The 18,028-nt window shown below is 36.7% G+C and overlaps 1 protein-coding gene across 1 annotated transcript in view; it reads left to right on the plus strand.

Moving 5' to 3' along the window:
* The window catches only part of CHN1 (chimerin 1), a 122,717-nt gene that overhangs the window by 87,384 nt on the left and 17,305 nt on the right, over positions 1-18,028 (plus strand). The window contains exon 7 of the mRNA XM_087949690.1: positions 7,913-7,990. Within this exon, the coding sequence (XP_087805816.1) occupies positions 7,913-7,990 (78 nt within the window). The remainder of the gene's footprint in view (positions 1-7,912; positions 7,991-18,028) is intronic.

The raw sequence follows: 18,028 nt of genomic DNA on the forward strand, positions 1-18,028 counted from the left end.
AAGCAGTTGTCCAAATCTGATTCGTTACAAAAGCATAGAGCTTTCAAATAGAACCAGAGTGCTAGAGTAGGAAAGGCCAAGTTCAATTCTTGTTCATGGTTTTTTCTTTTAAAAGCAGCACCCTACTGCATGACCCTTCAACAGGATACCTTCTGTGCATACAGAGTTTCCCAATATAATTTCAAGCTCTTTGGGACCAAAGTGTTTGATCCATCAATTACCTACCAGGCAGCCGTAAGAGCCTAATGTTCTTTCTCCTCCATCAAGTAAGGGTATTTAAGAGCCTATCGACATATTACACAGGCTCTCACCTGATCCCCTTGAAATTCAAGCATCGAGATAATTATTTGAGAGAAGGAAGTGACCATTTCATATTGATATCCCAATAGGTATGACAGTTCGTGCAGTTGCACCATGTATCTAGGCAACATATTATTGACATGCACTGCATCAGTTTCTCATATTACAGGAAGGATTCTTTTGAGTGCATATGACCTTGTTTTCCCACTAGGCAATAGAATCTGTCTATGGAAGGCAGTCATAGACTTGATGTTTGTAAAAAGTAATAGGACATAATCATTCATCATGTTGGTTGATGACAACTTAAGATATCATTTAAAACAATAGCTGTTGGCAGAACAAGATCATTTCATTTGCAGAATGAAGATGACAACGTAGTGACAATTTCATACAACACAGAATGGATAATTTTATGTATGCATTTATTTGGGGAAGACCAGCCACTCACTAGCAAATGATAAATTGACTGACAAAATATAAATATTCAAGAACAAAACAGATAATTTTACTTAAACCATTTTAATTACAATAGAAATATGTTATCCTAGTTAAGGTCATTTATATGCTTGTGAAAAACACTGCAAAAATTTGATATGGGTGAAGCATCTTCACAGGAAAAGATGATATTAGATCTGTTAAATTTCATGGCATTTTTTAATAATAAGCCCAATTCCCTTGTTTAATTTGCAGCAGTTCACTTTGGTGGACATTACTGTGGCTTTCTTGATTTCTGCACATTCAAGATGATTGTGTTAAAATTGCCATGTTATATAGGTGTAATAAGAAACATTTTCAGTTTGAATGAAATATTAATTTTTCAGAATTGCACTGAGTCTAGATTGAATTACTGCTCCAGGCATACATACATAAAGCACTAATTGCTGCATTTCTATTTCTAAAGTCCCAAAACCTCTCCCATCTCATATCATCTTCAGTTTCTGAAATTATAGCACACAAGTAGATCAAAAACTGTTCACTTTTATTGTTTCAAACTAATGACTTCACAAATACATACATACATACATACATACATACATACATACGGAGGGGGGGAGAGATTCCATCTCTTGCATGTACAGATCCATACTCCCAAAATTTTCTTATAACCTCCTTTCTTGCTTATGGCTTTCTGTTATAAAGTCACATTATTTCTGAATTATTTCCAAGCCTTGTTCACACCTTATGGCTTACCCTCAGATATCTTGTGTACTCTCATTTCACTTGAAGCAGATTTCAAGAGAGTTTATAAATAGAGATGATCATCATGGGAGTAACTACTAAGAACCTAATATTTCTGTTATAAAGTCACATTATTTCTGAATTATTTCCAAGCCTTGTTCACACCTTATGGCTTACCCTCAGATATCTTGTGTACTCTCATTTCACTTGAAGCAGATTTCAAGAGAGTTTATAAATAGAGATGATCATCATGGGAGTAACTACTAAGAACCTAATATTGGTTCAAGGGCAAATAGTTTGAAAAATTGATCTGGAAAGGAAAAGTATCCCCATAAAGCAGTCACAGACATTTTAAATCTTGGGCAAAGATTTCACACTCTTTCACCAGCACATTGTTCTGCTTTCTAACTTGATTTTTTCGTGATCTACTTAGCAGCATGAGGTTGAGCCTATCAATGGCATATTCAGCATCAGGGTGGAACCAAATTTGAAGAGAGCCCCTACTAACTAAAAGAAGGGAAGAGTTTGACTTTTGTCAATTAGGATTTGTCCTGCAGATTCCATAGGCTCAGATGCTGTTTCATAGGAGCTGATTTTGCTATGGTGTAGCAAAGTCTTGGTAACAGTGAGTTGCTTCATCTTAGAAAAATTCCACTCAAAACTTGTACGTTTTTTGTGAGAAAGTGGAGCAAATTCTTGTTAGCTTTGGACTAATCTTTCCTAGATTGATGAAAGAACATCAATCTTTCCTTTCCTAAAAAAATTTTATTTGGATTTTCACAAAACATAATACAAGTAAAATTTCTGTTTTTGAGAATAGCATGGTCCCGGGTTATCACTTCTCCATACAGACACAAATTCAATTTCATATTCATCTTTGTGTTCTATTCCATATCTTACTACTATTTTAACATTTTCTCAATAATTTTCCCTTCCCTTAGTTTTCCCAATCTTACTTTAAATTATCTCATTCCTTTCTAAATTCAATTATATATTTATATATATATATATCTTTTTCTAAGTTTCAATATCTTTCTAGTCATTATATTTATACTTTGTCCTGTTTCAATTTCATATTTTCTTTTCTCATTAAACAAAATTTTTCCCTATAGTTACTAATTGGAGTATGACACCTTTGTATCTTTTAATTTTTATTCATTCAACTTTTATTTAAACCTCAATTTATGCCTTTACAATTATAACATCCAATATAACACATAACTTCCAGTCCAGTTCTGCTTGGTACATTCTTAAAATACACACTAAGTTCTTAAGGAGATAATATATATATAACAATAATAAATAAAATACTTATTCTATTCCAATTTGGCTCTATCATTAATATTAGTTATAATCTTTGATATCTTTAACATTTCTTTTCAATAGAGTATCATACTTCTAGGAACACTTATAATATTTCCATAATTTTTTCATGTTTCTTTCATATTTCTCTTCACTTAAATTTTTATAACACATTTGTAATAATTAAAATGTTCCTCTCCTTTCCTAATTTCATTCTCTCATTCTCTTTATTTCATTTATTTATTAAACATTCCATTCCATTACAATAGTATTTTATCTATCATTTTAATCACATTTGTTTCATATTTTCAAAGTTCATTTCTATTTCTAATATAACAATACTATCTTGTGTACCCTTGCAGAATCCCCCTTTCAATTGGGTTTTCACCCATTATCTCTGTGTCTAAATAGGCTTATACCCTTAATCCTTGTACATTTTCCCTGTTTCTCTATGTCCTGTTTCTGTCCTTTATAATTTCTTTTCCTTTCCCTCTTCCCCCTCTTCTTCTCCCTTCCCTTTTTGACCCCTTCTCTCTCTAATTCTGATTCTCTCTTCTGTAATCCTCTCTTCTGTTTCTTCCTAATGTTGTAATTATTATTGGTATTTGAGGAAAAAAAAAAAAAAAAAAAGGAGGAAAAAGGAAAAGGAGGGGGGAGGAAAACCACCTCCTCGCCCTCCACCAAAGAGGAGGGGGGATCCGGCGCCCCTCCCCCCCCCCCCCGCCCCCATACGAACAGCTAAACTAAAAATAAAACAAAGGAGGAAAGAAAAAACCAAAAGACCGTACTTTTCAAACTATTCTTTTTTTGGGTTGTTTTTTCAGATCTTAAATTTTTCACTCTTTTTCCCCCCTTTCCTTTCTTTTCCCCACATAGAAATACTTGGTCATTGAAGATGGCTTCTTCTTTGTCCCGCCCTTCTTGTTCTACAGGCATTTCTTGTTGTTTCTCATAATTCAGGATCTCCATTTCTAAAAATTGAAATACGAAGCCAAAAGAACCTCTTCCTTCTTGTGCATCTTCTTTTTGTTTTTTAAGTTCCATTCTCAATTCTTCCAAGAGTGATACCATTTTAAAAACTTTTAAACAACCACCCGATTCATTTTAGTCCTTTAGATCCAATAGCCAAAAATCCAAAAATCACCAAGTAATCCAAATAATCCAAAGCTGTTTCTTCTTGCTTCTTTTTTCCACTTTCTCTTCCTGGGGTTCTCTTATCTTGGTACAAAGTTTCAGTTAAAATGTATCTGTTAGGACTCTTGTTAAAGTTTCACTGTTAATTCCTTTTACTTCCAGGTGGTCTCCTCCATTTTTCCAGATCCCACCCTTTTGTTTTTTCCTTCTTTTAAATTTTTTTTGAGAATCCAGAAATCTTTATTATCCCTTTGACATTTTATTTTCAGCTTAAATACCTGTTAATGTCAAAGTGGATTTTTGCCGGTTTCTTGCTTAAATTTCTTAGTTGTCAATATAGGGAAGAAAAGAAAAAAAACCAAATCCTTTCCCTTCCCTCTCTCATTTGCCACTTCAAAGTCTTCTTTGGGAACAATGTTGTTCTTTATCATTCAAATTCCAGGGTACCTTATATTGTTGCTTTTTCAGTTCGACCTGGCCAGCCAAAACTTTCTCTTCTTATCTTCCTCCTGCACATTCTTTTCCGGTCAAGTTCTTTTTTGAGATGGCCATTTCTGCAACTGCCTTCGGGAAAGGGAGTAATGGCCAGCTGGGGAGGAGAAATGCGACTCTCCCTCTCCTCGACCCTGCTGGTGGTCTCCCCCCTCTTCACCATCTCTACTGGGTGGCTTAGCCCTGAAACCAGCTGGCTTGGGGTGCTCCAGCAGCGAGCACAGATCAAAACTGCGCACGATCACAGATTTCAGTCTGTCGCTGAAGAAGCTCAAACCGGAACCTCCTTACTGGGCATTGTTGAGTTCAATTTTTTTAGCATTCTCTAGATTTAATTTTCAGAATTCAGAAAACATTTTCTACTAATAAGATAAATATGATTGAAGATAATCATATTTAAACAAACAGAAGGAAAAAAACCAAGCAAAATATAAACATAGTTTTTGCCATTGGAATAAAGGAACCTAACAAAGTATTTTAGAAAGTTGCTTTAGGTATTTTTAAGTAATTTAAAACACACAGCCCAATTACATAAATACCTTGGTAATAATTTGCTAGTTCCTACTTATCAAATTAGAAAATAGTGTATTATCCTGAAAAATGAGGGCAATTTTATGAAACCATGTACAGAGCTAGATAGAAGTATGAATGTGGTAGAGAAATTATGATTACAACCAATCTCTTCTTTTATTACATATGAAAGATGAGTTTTACATCTTACAGAAAAGGAATGTCCATATTGGATTTCTCAGACATTAGGATGTATGCACATAGACTGCTAATCACATGTTTTGAACAATGGGTAGAAGTTAAGGGTCAGTGTCTACAGACTCAACCATGATATTCTGTCTGCATCACATGCAATCCACAAATATGCTCTGTGCATATGCTTCTACCTAATTTGCCAGCTGCACTGAGCTGAAATATAAATTCCCAAATAGTTTATATATACAAACATTCAAGTTTCTAATATTTGCATTTAATTAATCAAGGGTTCAATTAAAAAAATCAATTATATGACTTTTAATGCTTTTTAAAAAGTTATATAACAAACACCATCTGAAAAGAGACAGTGTCCCTTCTATTATGGTGGAGGTATGAATTCTTCTGCTTGTCCATATATCATGTAAAAATAAAGGAGAAATTTTGTTGCAGAACTGATTGGAGATTTCACAGTTCACAGATATTAAATCATACAGACTTTACAAACATTTGAGGTTACGATGGATGTCTACAGAGCCATTTATGACTTGGTTTCAATGATCCAGTAGCCACATACCCCTTGTGGTTATGTGATCACATTTTGAGCTAGTTGCATTTACAACTGTTTGCAGCACCCCGTAGTCACATGACTCTGATTGTGGCCTATTTTTGCTGGAAGCTGGCATTTAATTCCAGCTTCCAGCAAAAAAATACCCATTGGGGAAAACAGGCTAGCTTAATGACCACAGAGTTCACTTAATGGATGCCGTAAAAATGTCATCAAATCAAGCATGGTCATATGGTGACAGCTTAATGACCACCACAATTTACAACTATAATTCCAGACTTAATTACAATCATAAGTTAAGGACTACCTGTATTGCCCATTTTTTAAAATTGGTTCACTCTGCTATGCTTTACATAATATACTACATTAGTTATAAATGGTCCAGGAATGCTTATCAGTATATTCCTGGATATAGATGAAGAATTAATGAATGACAAACCCTTAGACTTCCACTTACAACTATTCTTGGGGACAAGGATTAATTTAGAGATAGGTATGCTATTTAAATGTGATCTAGATTGGGTGCATTTTGTGTTTACGTGTGTGCACAAATACAAAGATTTGGTGTGTTGCTTTCTGCTTTGTAGTCTTGAGCGGCATCTTACAATGAGGGAAAAAAGTATCATTTGACAAAAGCAGATTAACTCTACATGATTAGAAGTCTCTGACCATGATCAGCTTCTTCACATAAGAATCCTATTCGCAAGACAAAGCTCTGAAAAGCACATGGGTTGTTGTTTTTTTTCCATTTAGTGATCACATTGTAACAAAAAGAACTTGTTTCTGTTTGCCTGGTTGATCTTTTGGATCTCTGTGTATTACAGCTTCTATAAAATCTAAAATTTTCTTTATTAATATATTATCATCCCATTTCTGGCTATTTTAATTTCTTTTGCTTGCTTGCAAAATAAAGTATCATGCTGCTGCTACCCTTTCTTCTTCAGCTACTTGGAAATGTATATAGCGTTCCCTTTGAGCACCTGGGAACCTATTGACAAGTCTGGGGAATTTCAGTCAAGAGTCATTTTTATATATTTAGTTTAGCTAAATATATAACAAGTAATGTCAGATTCCTTCTTTCCCATTTTTTAAAAGTATTAAGAATCATTACATAATGGCTAGGAAAACCACGGTGAAGTACTTTTTTTTATAACAAAAGGACTAATTGAAGTGCAAGAAAGGGCTGTGAATATCACAGAAAGGGTATACTGTAAACAAAGCAGAGGAGATGACTTCATGTGTGAAGCTATGAATAAGCTAAGAATAGTTCTGTTAAATTTCATGTAAATCATCCCTATCATACAAAGCTTTTCAGCTCGGTCTTTAGCGTTAGTGCCTGAAAAAAGTGTACTGCAATCTCCTTAGTCTTTAAATGGCAGAGATGCCATTTTCTAATGATGTATGACTCATTTATTTCTCATAATCTTCCTGATGATTTATTTTTTTGTTCTTTCTCTTTTGAGCGAACAAGATAGCCTTATGAGGGAGGGGGAATGAGAGAGTTGAGTGGTACGCTGCTTAAATTCTTCTTCTGCTTTTTCATTGGTTACATATTCTCCTAATCTAACCAATCCTGATACATTGCTGCCAGTTTAAGCCCGCCTCCCCCCCCCACCCCCCTTGCTAGACTGAGGTTAGCAAGGACCTATTAACTGGAAACTGATTATATGCAGTATGAGAACATCTTTTGATACAAAATCACAATCAGGATGGTTGAATAGGAGAGAGGGGAGCCTAGTTCTTTTTATTTGACAATTACTACATGAATTTGTAAATGGATGAAGACACTGTGGCCTGTCTTTTGTTAACAGTGACTCTTGCTATTCAGACCTACAAGTTTTCAAGCTTAAATTAGAAAGCCTTTTTTTACGTCTACTGCAAATGAAAAGAAACTGTAGCATCAGCACTACAATACTTTCTGCAATTTGACTTGGGGGGGTGATACTGCTTTTCTTTTGCTTTAGTTCTATTTGAAATAATTACCAAGAGGGTTAGGGTTTTGTGCGGTGATTTTTTTTTCTCCCCCTGTGTGGGATATTCTTCTCTCCTGCCTCTTTCAAAATGCCCTCCAAAGAGTCTTGGTCAGGGCAAAAAGCTAATAGAGTTGCTGTTCACAACTTGAAACAGGAGAACCGTCAAAGAGATTTATTGATAGCAGCCTTGGGAATGCGGCTAGGCTTGCAGAAGTCATCTGTGACAATCTGGCAACCTCTTAAACTCTTTGCTTATTCACAGCTGACATCCCTTGTCAGAAGAGCAACTCTGAAAGAAAACGAACACATTCCAAAATATGAGAAGGTTCACAGTTTCAAGGTAAGATGCTCAACTGCATCATTATGCTTCTAGCCGGTCGTATGTTGAAAGCTTGTTAAGAAATGTAATGGATTTGCATGTCTCTGTGTTGTTCTTATGCTGAACAAAAAGTCAGAAATTTAATGTCTTACACATAATATAATGTAAAAGGCATCAAGCTTGATTTGCTACAGCTGTTATATATTGCCCTGTTTTATATATGTGTGTGTGTATGTGTGTGTGAGAGAGTGTGTGTGTGTTATATATTGCTCTGTTTTATATATGTGTGTGTGTATGTGTGTGTGAGAGAGTGTGTGTGTGTTATATATTGCCCTGTTTTATATATGTGTGTGTGTATGTGTGTGTGAGAGAGTGTGTGTGTGTTATATATTGCTCTGTTTTATATATGTGTGTGTGTGTGTGTGTGAGAGAGAGAGAGTGTGTGTGTGTGTGTGTGTGTGTATATATATATATATATATATATATATATATATATATGCTTATAAATGCAAGCTATTAGGAAATATTTCGGCAGATTTCCTGGTAGAAGATTTTATATTTTCCCCCTAATACTTAATCAAACATTTGGCCCACTTCACTATAAACTCTAAAATAGTATTGAGTACTGAAAAAATATAATCTGTACATCTCTTTCTTACTAATTGTTTTTCCTGTCTATTAATTAATCATTAATATTGAAAATGGCACATTGTTATAACCATTCTCTTAAAGCTGGTAAAGTCTTAAGGAGTCACTGAATACAGGCTTTGCTTGTTTGGTTTTTACTTATTTTTCTGTAGTCTATTGCTATTCTCTTTTTAAAAAGTGACATTCTTCCTGTTATTGGGGAGAGATCTCTGAAAAAACGATGCTTTTTAGTGTTTTTCATTGAGCTAATGGTGTTGTAAGCATTTGTTGTACCCATCTAATTAACTCTTAATTGAATGTGTGTCTGTTTAGTTTGCATAAGTTATTATAAATAGAACAATCAGTTATCACTGGAGAGGGAATACCACAGGCAATCTCATGTTCTAAAAATGCTGACCATAATGGTGAGGGTAACAATTTAGCCAACATCGTAAGTTAAATCAAATCTCTACTTTCCTTCTTTTAGAAAATGCTCTGCACTCCATTTTGCCCACTCCAACTCCTGTCCTAGCCTTTCAATGTGTTTACAAGAACTCCACCTTCTACCATGTAACATGAATTTATCAAAAGATAGCAAGATATATAAGTAAACACATGCATGTTGCCCTCATATGTATTAATGTCTACAGAAAAAGTGTCCAACCATGACAACTTTAAGACCTGTAGACTTCACAATTGTGGAGAATATTTGTAGCTCATTGTAGATTTTGGCGCAAACATATCGAATTAGAACCAGCATATGAACCAATAAGATAATGAACCATCCGAACTACCAATCAATGACAGAACCGACCACCCCCTCGCCAGTTGAATTTCACACCTCGCAAACAACCAGTCATGCAAACTACTGACCACAACACCATACAGGGCCTTTATAAACAGAGAAGGAAACTGAACAGGACACTTCACCCTAAATCCCACTGAAGATGTTACCTAGTGTGGTAATGAAACGTCTGGGAATTACACAGCAAGCTCAGAGAACAAACCGCTGCCAAAACGTGTAGATTTCAATACCCAGAATTCTCCAGCCAGCCTTGTTGGCTACAGAATGCTGGGAGTCGAAGTTCACAAGCCTTAAAGTTGCCACAGTTGGACACCCCTGGTCTAGAGGGCTTCCTGATTTCAATCTTCGCTGTATCAGGAAGCTGCTTAGTACCGTTAGGCAAATCACACTTAGTTATTCCCCCAATCATAATTGGTAACATGTAGAGAATAATATTGCTTTAGTATATATGATTATTTTAAGGATTTGTAATCTCATGTTGAATATAAAGTGCTTTAAAACCTGACAGAATTACACATGTTGTTGGTGTATTACCTTTTCAGTTAAAAGGTTGACTGCAAAAAAATAAAAATCCAATTTGGGACTAATGCTTTTTGAATTTCTCCAGTGCTGTTCAAGAGATTTAATGCCAAGGTGGCCTTTTCTGCTATGAAACTCTCACCATACCTCATACCACCATCCTATAATTAGTTAAAACCAATCAGCATTAACTTCCAAATCAAAGTAGGCATAATGAAGATCAAATTGATACAATTTTTGAACAAAAATCCTGTTAAATTAATGCTACAATTGTCAAAGCAGTCTCCTAATACAGTTAAATTTATGAAATCTATGAGAAGAATGGAAAACAGAGTCTAAAAACATGGTATCATCACCTTTGATAATTGTTGTCATGTTTTTGCCTCTTACAACTCAACTTTCCCCAATCTGATAATCTCCACATGTATTAAATTTATACCTCCTATATCCAGCCAGTCTTCTGAAGCCCATCATATATTAAAGGCATTAGGTTTGTGAAAGCTATTTTAACCTCTTGGGCTGTTTTACAATATTTCAAAAAGTTTTATTTTAAATGAATGCTAAAATTAGAAAGAAACACTGCAGCTTTTTTTAAAAATCTCCCTGGCAACCAAATAATATGCTCCATTTATTTTTAATGGCAGTTTGAATAATGCTTCCTTTGGCAGATCTTCAAGGGAGTAGAGAATATCACTCCACTGATACACAGGAGGCATTATCACAAAAACTGCCCTAGGTTAACTGTACAAATTATGATCGTTCATAGTGAAGAGTGAGTCTCTAAGATATGGAGCTTGGGGACTCTGTTACAGTACTCTTGGGAATATTGCAATCCACTTTTCTCTGGGGTAAAAAAAGGCAAGAAATTAAAAGCAAATAGCAAGACGAATTTGAACCTAAATAAATAAAACCAGTTCAAAACTCATTTAAATACAGTAATGCAGTTTTCTATAACCTGATCTTATAGTATAAACAGTTTATATAAAATTAGGCTCCCTGGCATGTAGAATTATTATATAGAGTAATGTTTAAACACTTGGAAAGCATCAAATCACGGCCCTGCAAAAGACTCCATAAAGATCTTGGCATGTGGTATTTGTTATATAAGTGTGTGTGCGTATTTCCTGTGTAAACAATTCAGCCAGGCCTTTGTTGGTGAGCAAAGTATGTTTCCACATCCTTTCCTTGAAAACTGGAACAGCCTGTAAGTGCTTGAAGACTTAAGCACTTGGTGGGCTTCCCAGGGTTTCAGGGCATGCCTGTGCATGCATGTGTTTCTAGGGTAGCACAAAGCAGAGAGGTACTCACCGTGTGAATTTTCAGAAGCCTGGTAGTGGGTGTGCAAGATACAGTCTACATAAAAGGATTAAAAGTTGGTCCTTTGCAAAGAAACTTGCAAAAGTGCTACCCTCCCCCCAACATTGTTCAAATCAACTCCTCCATTGGTTCCTCCATAAGCCAGGCCTGTCATCAGCCTTATCAGGGTCCTTGCTTATCAGGAAACTAAACAGAGGAGTTTCTGCAGGACGGACACCATTGGAACAAAACGGAGAAGTGGATGATAACCCTTGAATGGAGGTCCAGGTACATACACACACATTCTTTTGATTACCCAAAATGAACCCATAAGCTGTGCTTTAAAAAGTGAGGGGGGGTTTGAGGGGGTATTTGACTTTTTAAACCACTTTTTGAGCCATTTGTCACCCAGAATTCTCTCCTTTTGTCTTAACTTATAGGTAACGGTCTCAACAATCTTTTCAGCCTAAATTGTTCCTATAGAACATGGGTGTCAAACTCAAAGCCCATGGGTCGAATCCGGCCTGCAGGATGCTTAGATCTGGCCAGCAGGGCCACCATGGAAACAGCGAAGGACCGGCCACAGTGCCTCTGCCAGTGAAAACGGAACTCGGGAGGGCCACTGACAAAGGGTTTCAGGAGGCCATTACAGCCAAAAATGGAGCGCCTGATGGCTGCACGCAGTCTTCCCAAACTATGTTTTCACTGGCAGAAGGTTGCAGGAGGCCGTTGCAGTCTAAAACGGAGCTTGGAGCCCATTTTCGCTGGCAGAGCACTCGGGCCATCACAGGTGCCCCCAACACGAGTGACTTTGAGCTGTCCATTCCCACCCCAGACCCCCGAGATCAAGCACAACCCTGATGCGCCTCTCAAAGAAATCAAGTTTGACACCCCTGATATAGAGCAATTGGTAATTACTCCTCTCTGGAATGAGAGCACAAGACCACTGTAATAGGTTTCATGGGTAATGGCCCTGTGAAAAGTGTGTGTGTGAGGGGGGACAGACAATCCCACTGGAGCAAGCTCTGTGGTGACTTAATTTCCATTTTCCTTCACTCAATAATGTTCTTTATCTGATTTTAGCTAGCTATTTCTTTCTGAATTTCAAGCTGTTTTTGGGGCCCAGCTCTTCAGGTGATCCAATCAATTGGAATGATCTTACATATCAGTGACAAAACCATTAAAGGTGTTCTTGTTTTAGTCCAGATGCTTTTCAATCATTCTTCACAAGGTTAAATTGAATGCTGGATAGTTGGAATTACTTTTAAGGTATTTATTAGCTGTAACTGTTTGCGTCTATGCAATTTAATCTGAAAGGTTTTATTTTGGTCCCTTACAGTTTCAGTTCTTCAGTTAATTAGTTAATTAAAGAACTCCCAGAATCCTCAGATACAATTCTCTACAGCCCTTTATGAAATGAATTTTGTAAAAGGATTCCCGAAGGATTTTTTTTTATGCATATACTTATGCCTGTATAGACAATCCTATTTCTGGGGAAGTGCCTGTAAGGCAAGATGGCACTATTTACCGCTTCATTTCTTTATTTATGTGTACAACACAAAATAAACATTCATGTACAACACAAAATAAATATTCGTGTATAACACAAAAGAACATTCTCCACTGCTTTCCCTCTATTCCAAGATAGTCAAAACTGTGAAAATAGACTTCCCCCTCCCCTCAATTAGCTAAAACTCCTGTGTTTATCCATATTTTTCTTGGTAAATCTATCTTTGACAAATCGATGCTTTCTAGTCTCCAGCCTTTGCATGCACATGGCTTTCCATGTGAGAAAATATAGAAAGATTGCACTGAAGCAGCCAAAGCTCTTGCTTCAAGGACATGATACGGTGTGTCACAGCCTCTTGTCTTCAGCAGGTGCTTTTTTTTCCAGATTAGCTAGAGCTTCATAGCCAAGCTCATTCTATTCATATTCAACTTTGCAGCATCCTGTAGCTATATATTTTGCTACCTTCTGGCACTTTTTTCTTGATTAAAATAATTTGCAGCCTATACAGGTAGTCCTCGAGATATTTCTCTCTCTGGGCACAATGAGAATATATCTGCTGAACAAATCTCCTCATTGGTGACAGGAAAGGCATCCGGCCAGTAAACACTCTGCTAGCTCCATTCAGCTGCCCAGATTACACCCCCAAAGGGGTCATTAAAAGAAGAAGATAATGATGACAGGTAGTCCTCAAGTTACAACAATTCATTTAGTAACCATTTGAAGTTACAACGGCACTGAAAAAAGTTACCTTTTTTCACACCAACCTCCATTGCAGCGTCCCCGTGGTCATGTGATCAAAATTCAGGCGCTTGGGAAGTGACTCACATTTATGACCACTGTAGTATCCCCGGGTCATGTGATCACCTTTTGCGACCTTCTGACAAGCAAAGTCAATGGGAAAAACCAGGTTCACTTAGCAACCCTGTTAACCAATTTAACAACTGCAGTGATTCACTGAGCAACTGTGGCAAGAAAGGTCATAAAAAGGAGCAAAATTCGCTTATCAAATGTCTTACTCATCAGCAAAAATTTTGGGCTCAGTTGTGGTCGTAAGATGAGGACTACCTGTATGGTTTCCTGTATATTCTGCTTTAAGAAAACTCTTTTCAAGGGTGGCTAAAAAGTGCATCTGAAAACATGAGCATCATATAAACCCAGCAAATTCAAGTGTCTCAGCTACATTGGACATTACAGTTTCTACACTGCATTGTAAAACACCATTTATCCTTAAAAAGACAGGAGAGGGATTCCTATCGTTTTCTATTTCCTGTAGTAGTTTTTTGGTCCCTTCAGTGAAATACAATTGCCGCTTGTTCCCATTCCTGCTGACACATTCAATACCTACAAGAAAGCCATTAAGAGCTTCTGGCCAGGAATGAGTTAGAGTTGCAAACAAACTTTGACTGTTTGACATTCAGGTCTGCACTCTCCTTTCTGATAATCATGCAGCAGTGAAGTCTGCCAGGTGCATAATGTCCTCAGTGTCCCCTGAACCAAGCAAGTTGTTTAGCCACGATTCTGGGCAACTTCAAGAGACAGGCTAGCTCAATCTTGCCTGAAAGAGGGAAAAGGAGCACAGAAGAGTCTTGCTGAACTTTTTTTCCCCCCTGTTCTAACAGATTAAGCAAAGTATTTATTATACTGCCAAATGCTGATTATTTTAAAGCAAGAATGCGCACCTTTCTCTGAATCAAGAACTGCATTTGAGCACTGAGCTGCATACCAGGGACTGCACTCCAAATTGGGGGTGGGGGGGAGAGTTGAAGCAAGAAGAATATACCAAAATTGAGTTTATATCATTTCTATATTATTTTTAAAAAATACAGTTTGCATTATTGTTGTCAATGATGCATATAATGCTTTACTGGTTCTATTATAATTTAACAGCATTGTTTAAAAGTTTCTGGATATCATATCCAAATTTTTTAAATGCACACAGAACTCAGTTGTTTCAAGTTCAGCATCGGGTTTTAGATCAAGATCCCCTGAAAAATTAAGTTTTTATACCTTCACATGCACCTTCTTTGAGACTGCTAATCAAGTTTCTGTTTAATAAAAATCAATCTTTACATTTCTGCCAATCATTTGGGAAGTATTTTTCATCTTTTGTTCCTTTCTTTTCTCATTTATGAGATGGGAGTAATGTTTTCTTCATAAAACGTTCACTTACACGTGTTCTATTTCTGCTTTAAACATTTCTAAAATATTTATGTGAGGAATGATAGCACTCCATTTTCAAAAGCATGAATAATGCATTGGGATTTAGGCTTCTGTGCTGGTTTGTAGAAAAAAAATAAGGCCAGGAGTTTGGTAGGAGCTTGGCTTTTCATGAAATATGGAAGAACATGGAAGAAAATGGATTGTTTTCCAGCATTTTGGCATGTTTTGAGCTGGCTGTAAAAAAAACCCTCACCCACTCACCTTATGCTCTGTATTATTGCATTATAGCTTATGCCGTGAATGTAACCCCACTCTATGACAGCTTTGGGCAGAAGACAGCCCAAAGAGTAGCACTGGCTCCTGGGTACCTCAGGAGATTTCAGCTTTTATTTAGCCACTGGCTCTTTCTAGTTTTCTCCTTCAACCTTCTTTTATAATGCTCATTTGGCCTCGCTCTAATGCTGCATAGCCAATGAATCTGACAAGGCTTCCACCAAAAGACATCCAGGGCCACCAGTGTTGTTTTATATATAACTGCAGATCATGTGAGAGTAATTTTTCATCTCTTGTCCTCATTATTTGTCCTTCCTTTACAACCCAGAGATTGTATGAAGGAGATTAAAGCTGCAAAGGCAGAGTGCGGTAATCTTATCTAAACAGCTGAAAGAAAAACTGGTACCTGGAAGCATTAATAAAATTGCTGCCTTGGGGAGATGGAAATCTTGGGGTATTATCAGGAGGAACATATTATTGTTTGCATCCACTGGGTGCGATGTGCAGACCAGGTTTATTCATTCTGTGCATAGCGTATTTTAAGCAATGACTGTCTCTGTAAGTCTTTTTCAGGAGTTGCAAGTACATGTCAGAGCTGGCTGTGTTAAATCCCTATATCTGACTGGAAGATATTTATTCGGTGAATATGAAAACATGGACTAGATCAGGTATCTCCAACCTTGGCAACTTTAGCACTTGTGGATTTCAACTTCCAGAATTGCTCAGCCAGCCATGCTGTCTGGGGAATTCTGGGAGTTGAAGTCCACAGGTCTTAAAGTTGCTAAGGTTGGAGATCCCTGGACTAGATAACCTATTTAAGGAACCTGGAGGAGGATGAACTCTAGAAAAAAGTTTTGGCCCTTCATACAGGGTAGGACCTTTACTTCCATCAGCCCTAAACAGAATGGTTGTCAGTCAGGGGTGATGAAAGATGTAGGCCAAAACGATCTGTTAGCAGTTTTTAAGTTCCCCCAGTACTATATGGGATGCTGGTCTCCCACCCCAAAGGGTCAGAGATTGGGGTGTGGGGAGGGAAATCAGATTTTCCCCCATCTCGGTTTCCCTTTCCATTTTCACTAGGGTTAAAACCAGAAAGAAATTGTGCCCCAGCCTATTTCCAATGTAAATGCTGGACAATATGCCAAAAATATCTGAGTATAGTTTCAGGAAAAGAATGCTTGATCTCTATCATCTTTTGTTATTCAAACGAAATATGAAATATTAACAGTAATCTCTTTCCCACCATACTCTTTTTGTTCAAGTTTAATTTGGCTTCTGTTCTTTTGTGCTATAATTAGTTCCTCACATGCAGGACAGAAAAACACTCCATTCCCTTAGGTAATTTAAGAACAAAGATAATCTCAAGTAGTAGCACCCCGACTCATAATCCTAGGTCAGAAAAGCAGGGAAGCATAAAGCAGAGTGAAAGCTTTATCCACCATCTTGCTATGAATGAACAAAAGAGCCATTCTAACAATCCTAGAGCACTATTTCTAAAACATACAGAAAGTCAGGAAGGATGCTAAAATAAATACAGATATCTCTTCTGGCTTATAATGGTGGCACGTATTTAATAATAAAAAGTCCTTTCTATCTGTACAGCAGTGATGCATGATAAGACCCACATAATCTTAGGCTTTATGGCTAAGGACTAGAAAAATTATTTTCACTGGCACAGGTGATTTATGAAATTGCAGTGACAATATTGTACTCATTCTATATGTATGAACTGTCCTGTATTCATTACAAATAATTTATTATTAATAATGGGTTAGCGTAAAGATTTGCTTCGGTGTATTCAGAAGGCTTCTCAATATGGGATTCTTTGCCAGAATGTTATGGGTAGAATTTTTGTCTGGGAAAGTACCACAGTAAAACAATACTGTTCTTTCATATTAAGAATTTAAACTGGCAAAGCAGTACCACAAGAATGCAGTGCAATTCAGCCTCATGCTGAGTACAATGCCAAACTTTCTTTTGAAGGAAAAAAAAAGTCAGTTTTCTAAAGAGCAAAATTAACAGCATCCCAAGTACGTTGCTGAAACCTATCCCCGTGGGATCATGAATTCAATTCCATGTTTATAAATAATCAACCCATTTGGGGTCTAATACCAAAAAAAAATAGAACTGCCATCCTATTGATGCTATACAAGTCCTTCTTACACTCTTATTCTGCCCTATCATCACTATAGTAAATGGAAGGACTGTGGCTTTCTGTTAGGGCATACACTCTGTTGGCATAGATCTACAGTTGCTACTATCTCCCATGTGAAAGCACCCACCAACAATGAGTCTTATCTTCTTCCTATGTAGGCAGACTGGGATGTCACAATTGTCAGAGAGAAACATGTGGAATGGCTAGCTAGGCCAACCAGCTGTTCCAAAGAGCTGTGTTCTTTAAAGAACAGAGTCATTTAACTCAAATTCAACCCTTGTCCTTGTCAACCCTTTAAAATAACTATTTCAATCTCTTCTCTTCTCTTCTCTTCTCTCTCTCTCTCTCTCTTTCACTCTCTCCCTTAGGTTTCAATAAACTAGCTTTATTTAGGAAGTAATTTTGTTTTGTTAGGCAATTACTATGCAGGTAATAACAAAAAATTGGACTGTTTACTTATTCAAGTAACTATGTTAATTTTAATCAAGGAAAATTGAATTTCTAAAATATGTGTATTTGAACAAAATGGGCCTAAGGGAAGAGTGTTCCTGACTACACTTAATCTTCGGTAAAATAAACTGTAGCCTAAGAAAGATGACGCCCCAAATGAATATTGATTCGAACAGCTTTTAGAATAGTAATGTAAGCAGATATACAGCATATACTTTTTTTTTTTTCTAAAGCATAGACTGAAAATGTAGGATTTCTAGGTTT

This window comes from Notechis scutatus, chromosome 1 (assembly GCF_049901735.1).
Source record: "Notechis scutatus isolate UNSWTSFEM ecotype Mainland chromosome 1, rNotScu1.2, whole genome shotgun sequence".
NCBI lineage: Eukaryota > Metazoa > Chordata > Lepidosauria > Squamata > Elapidae > Notechis > Notechis scutatus.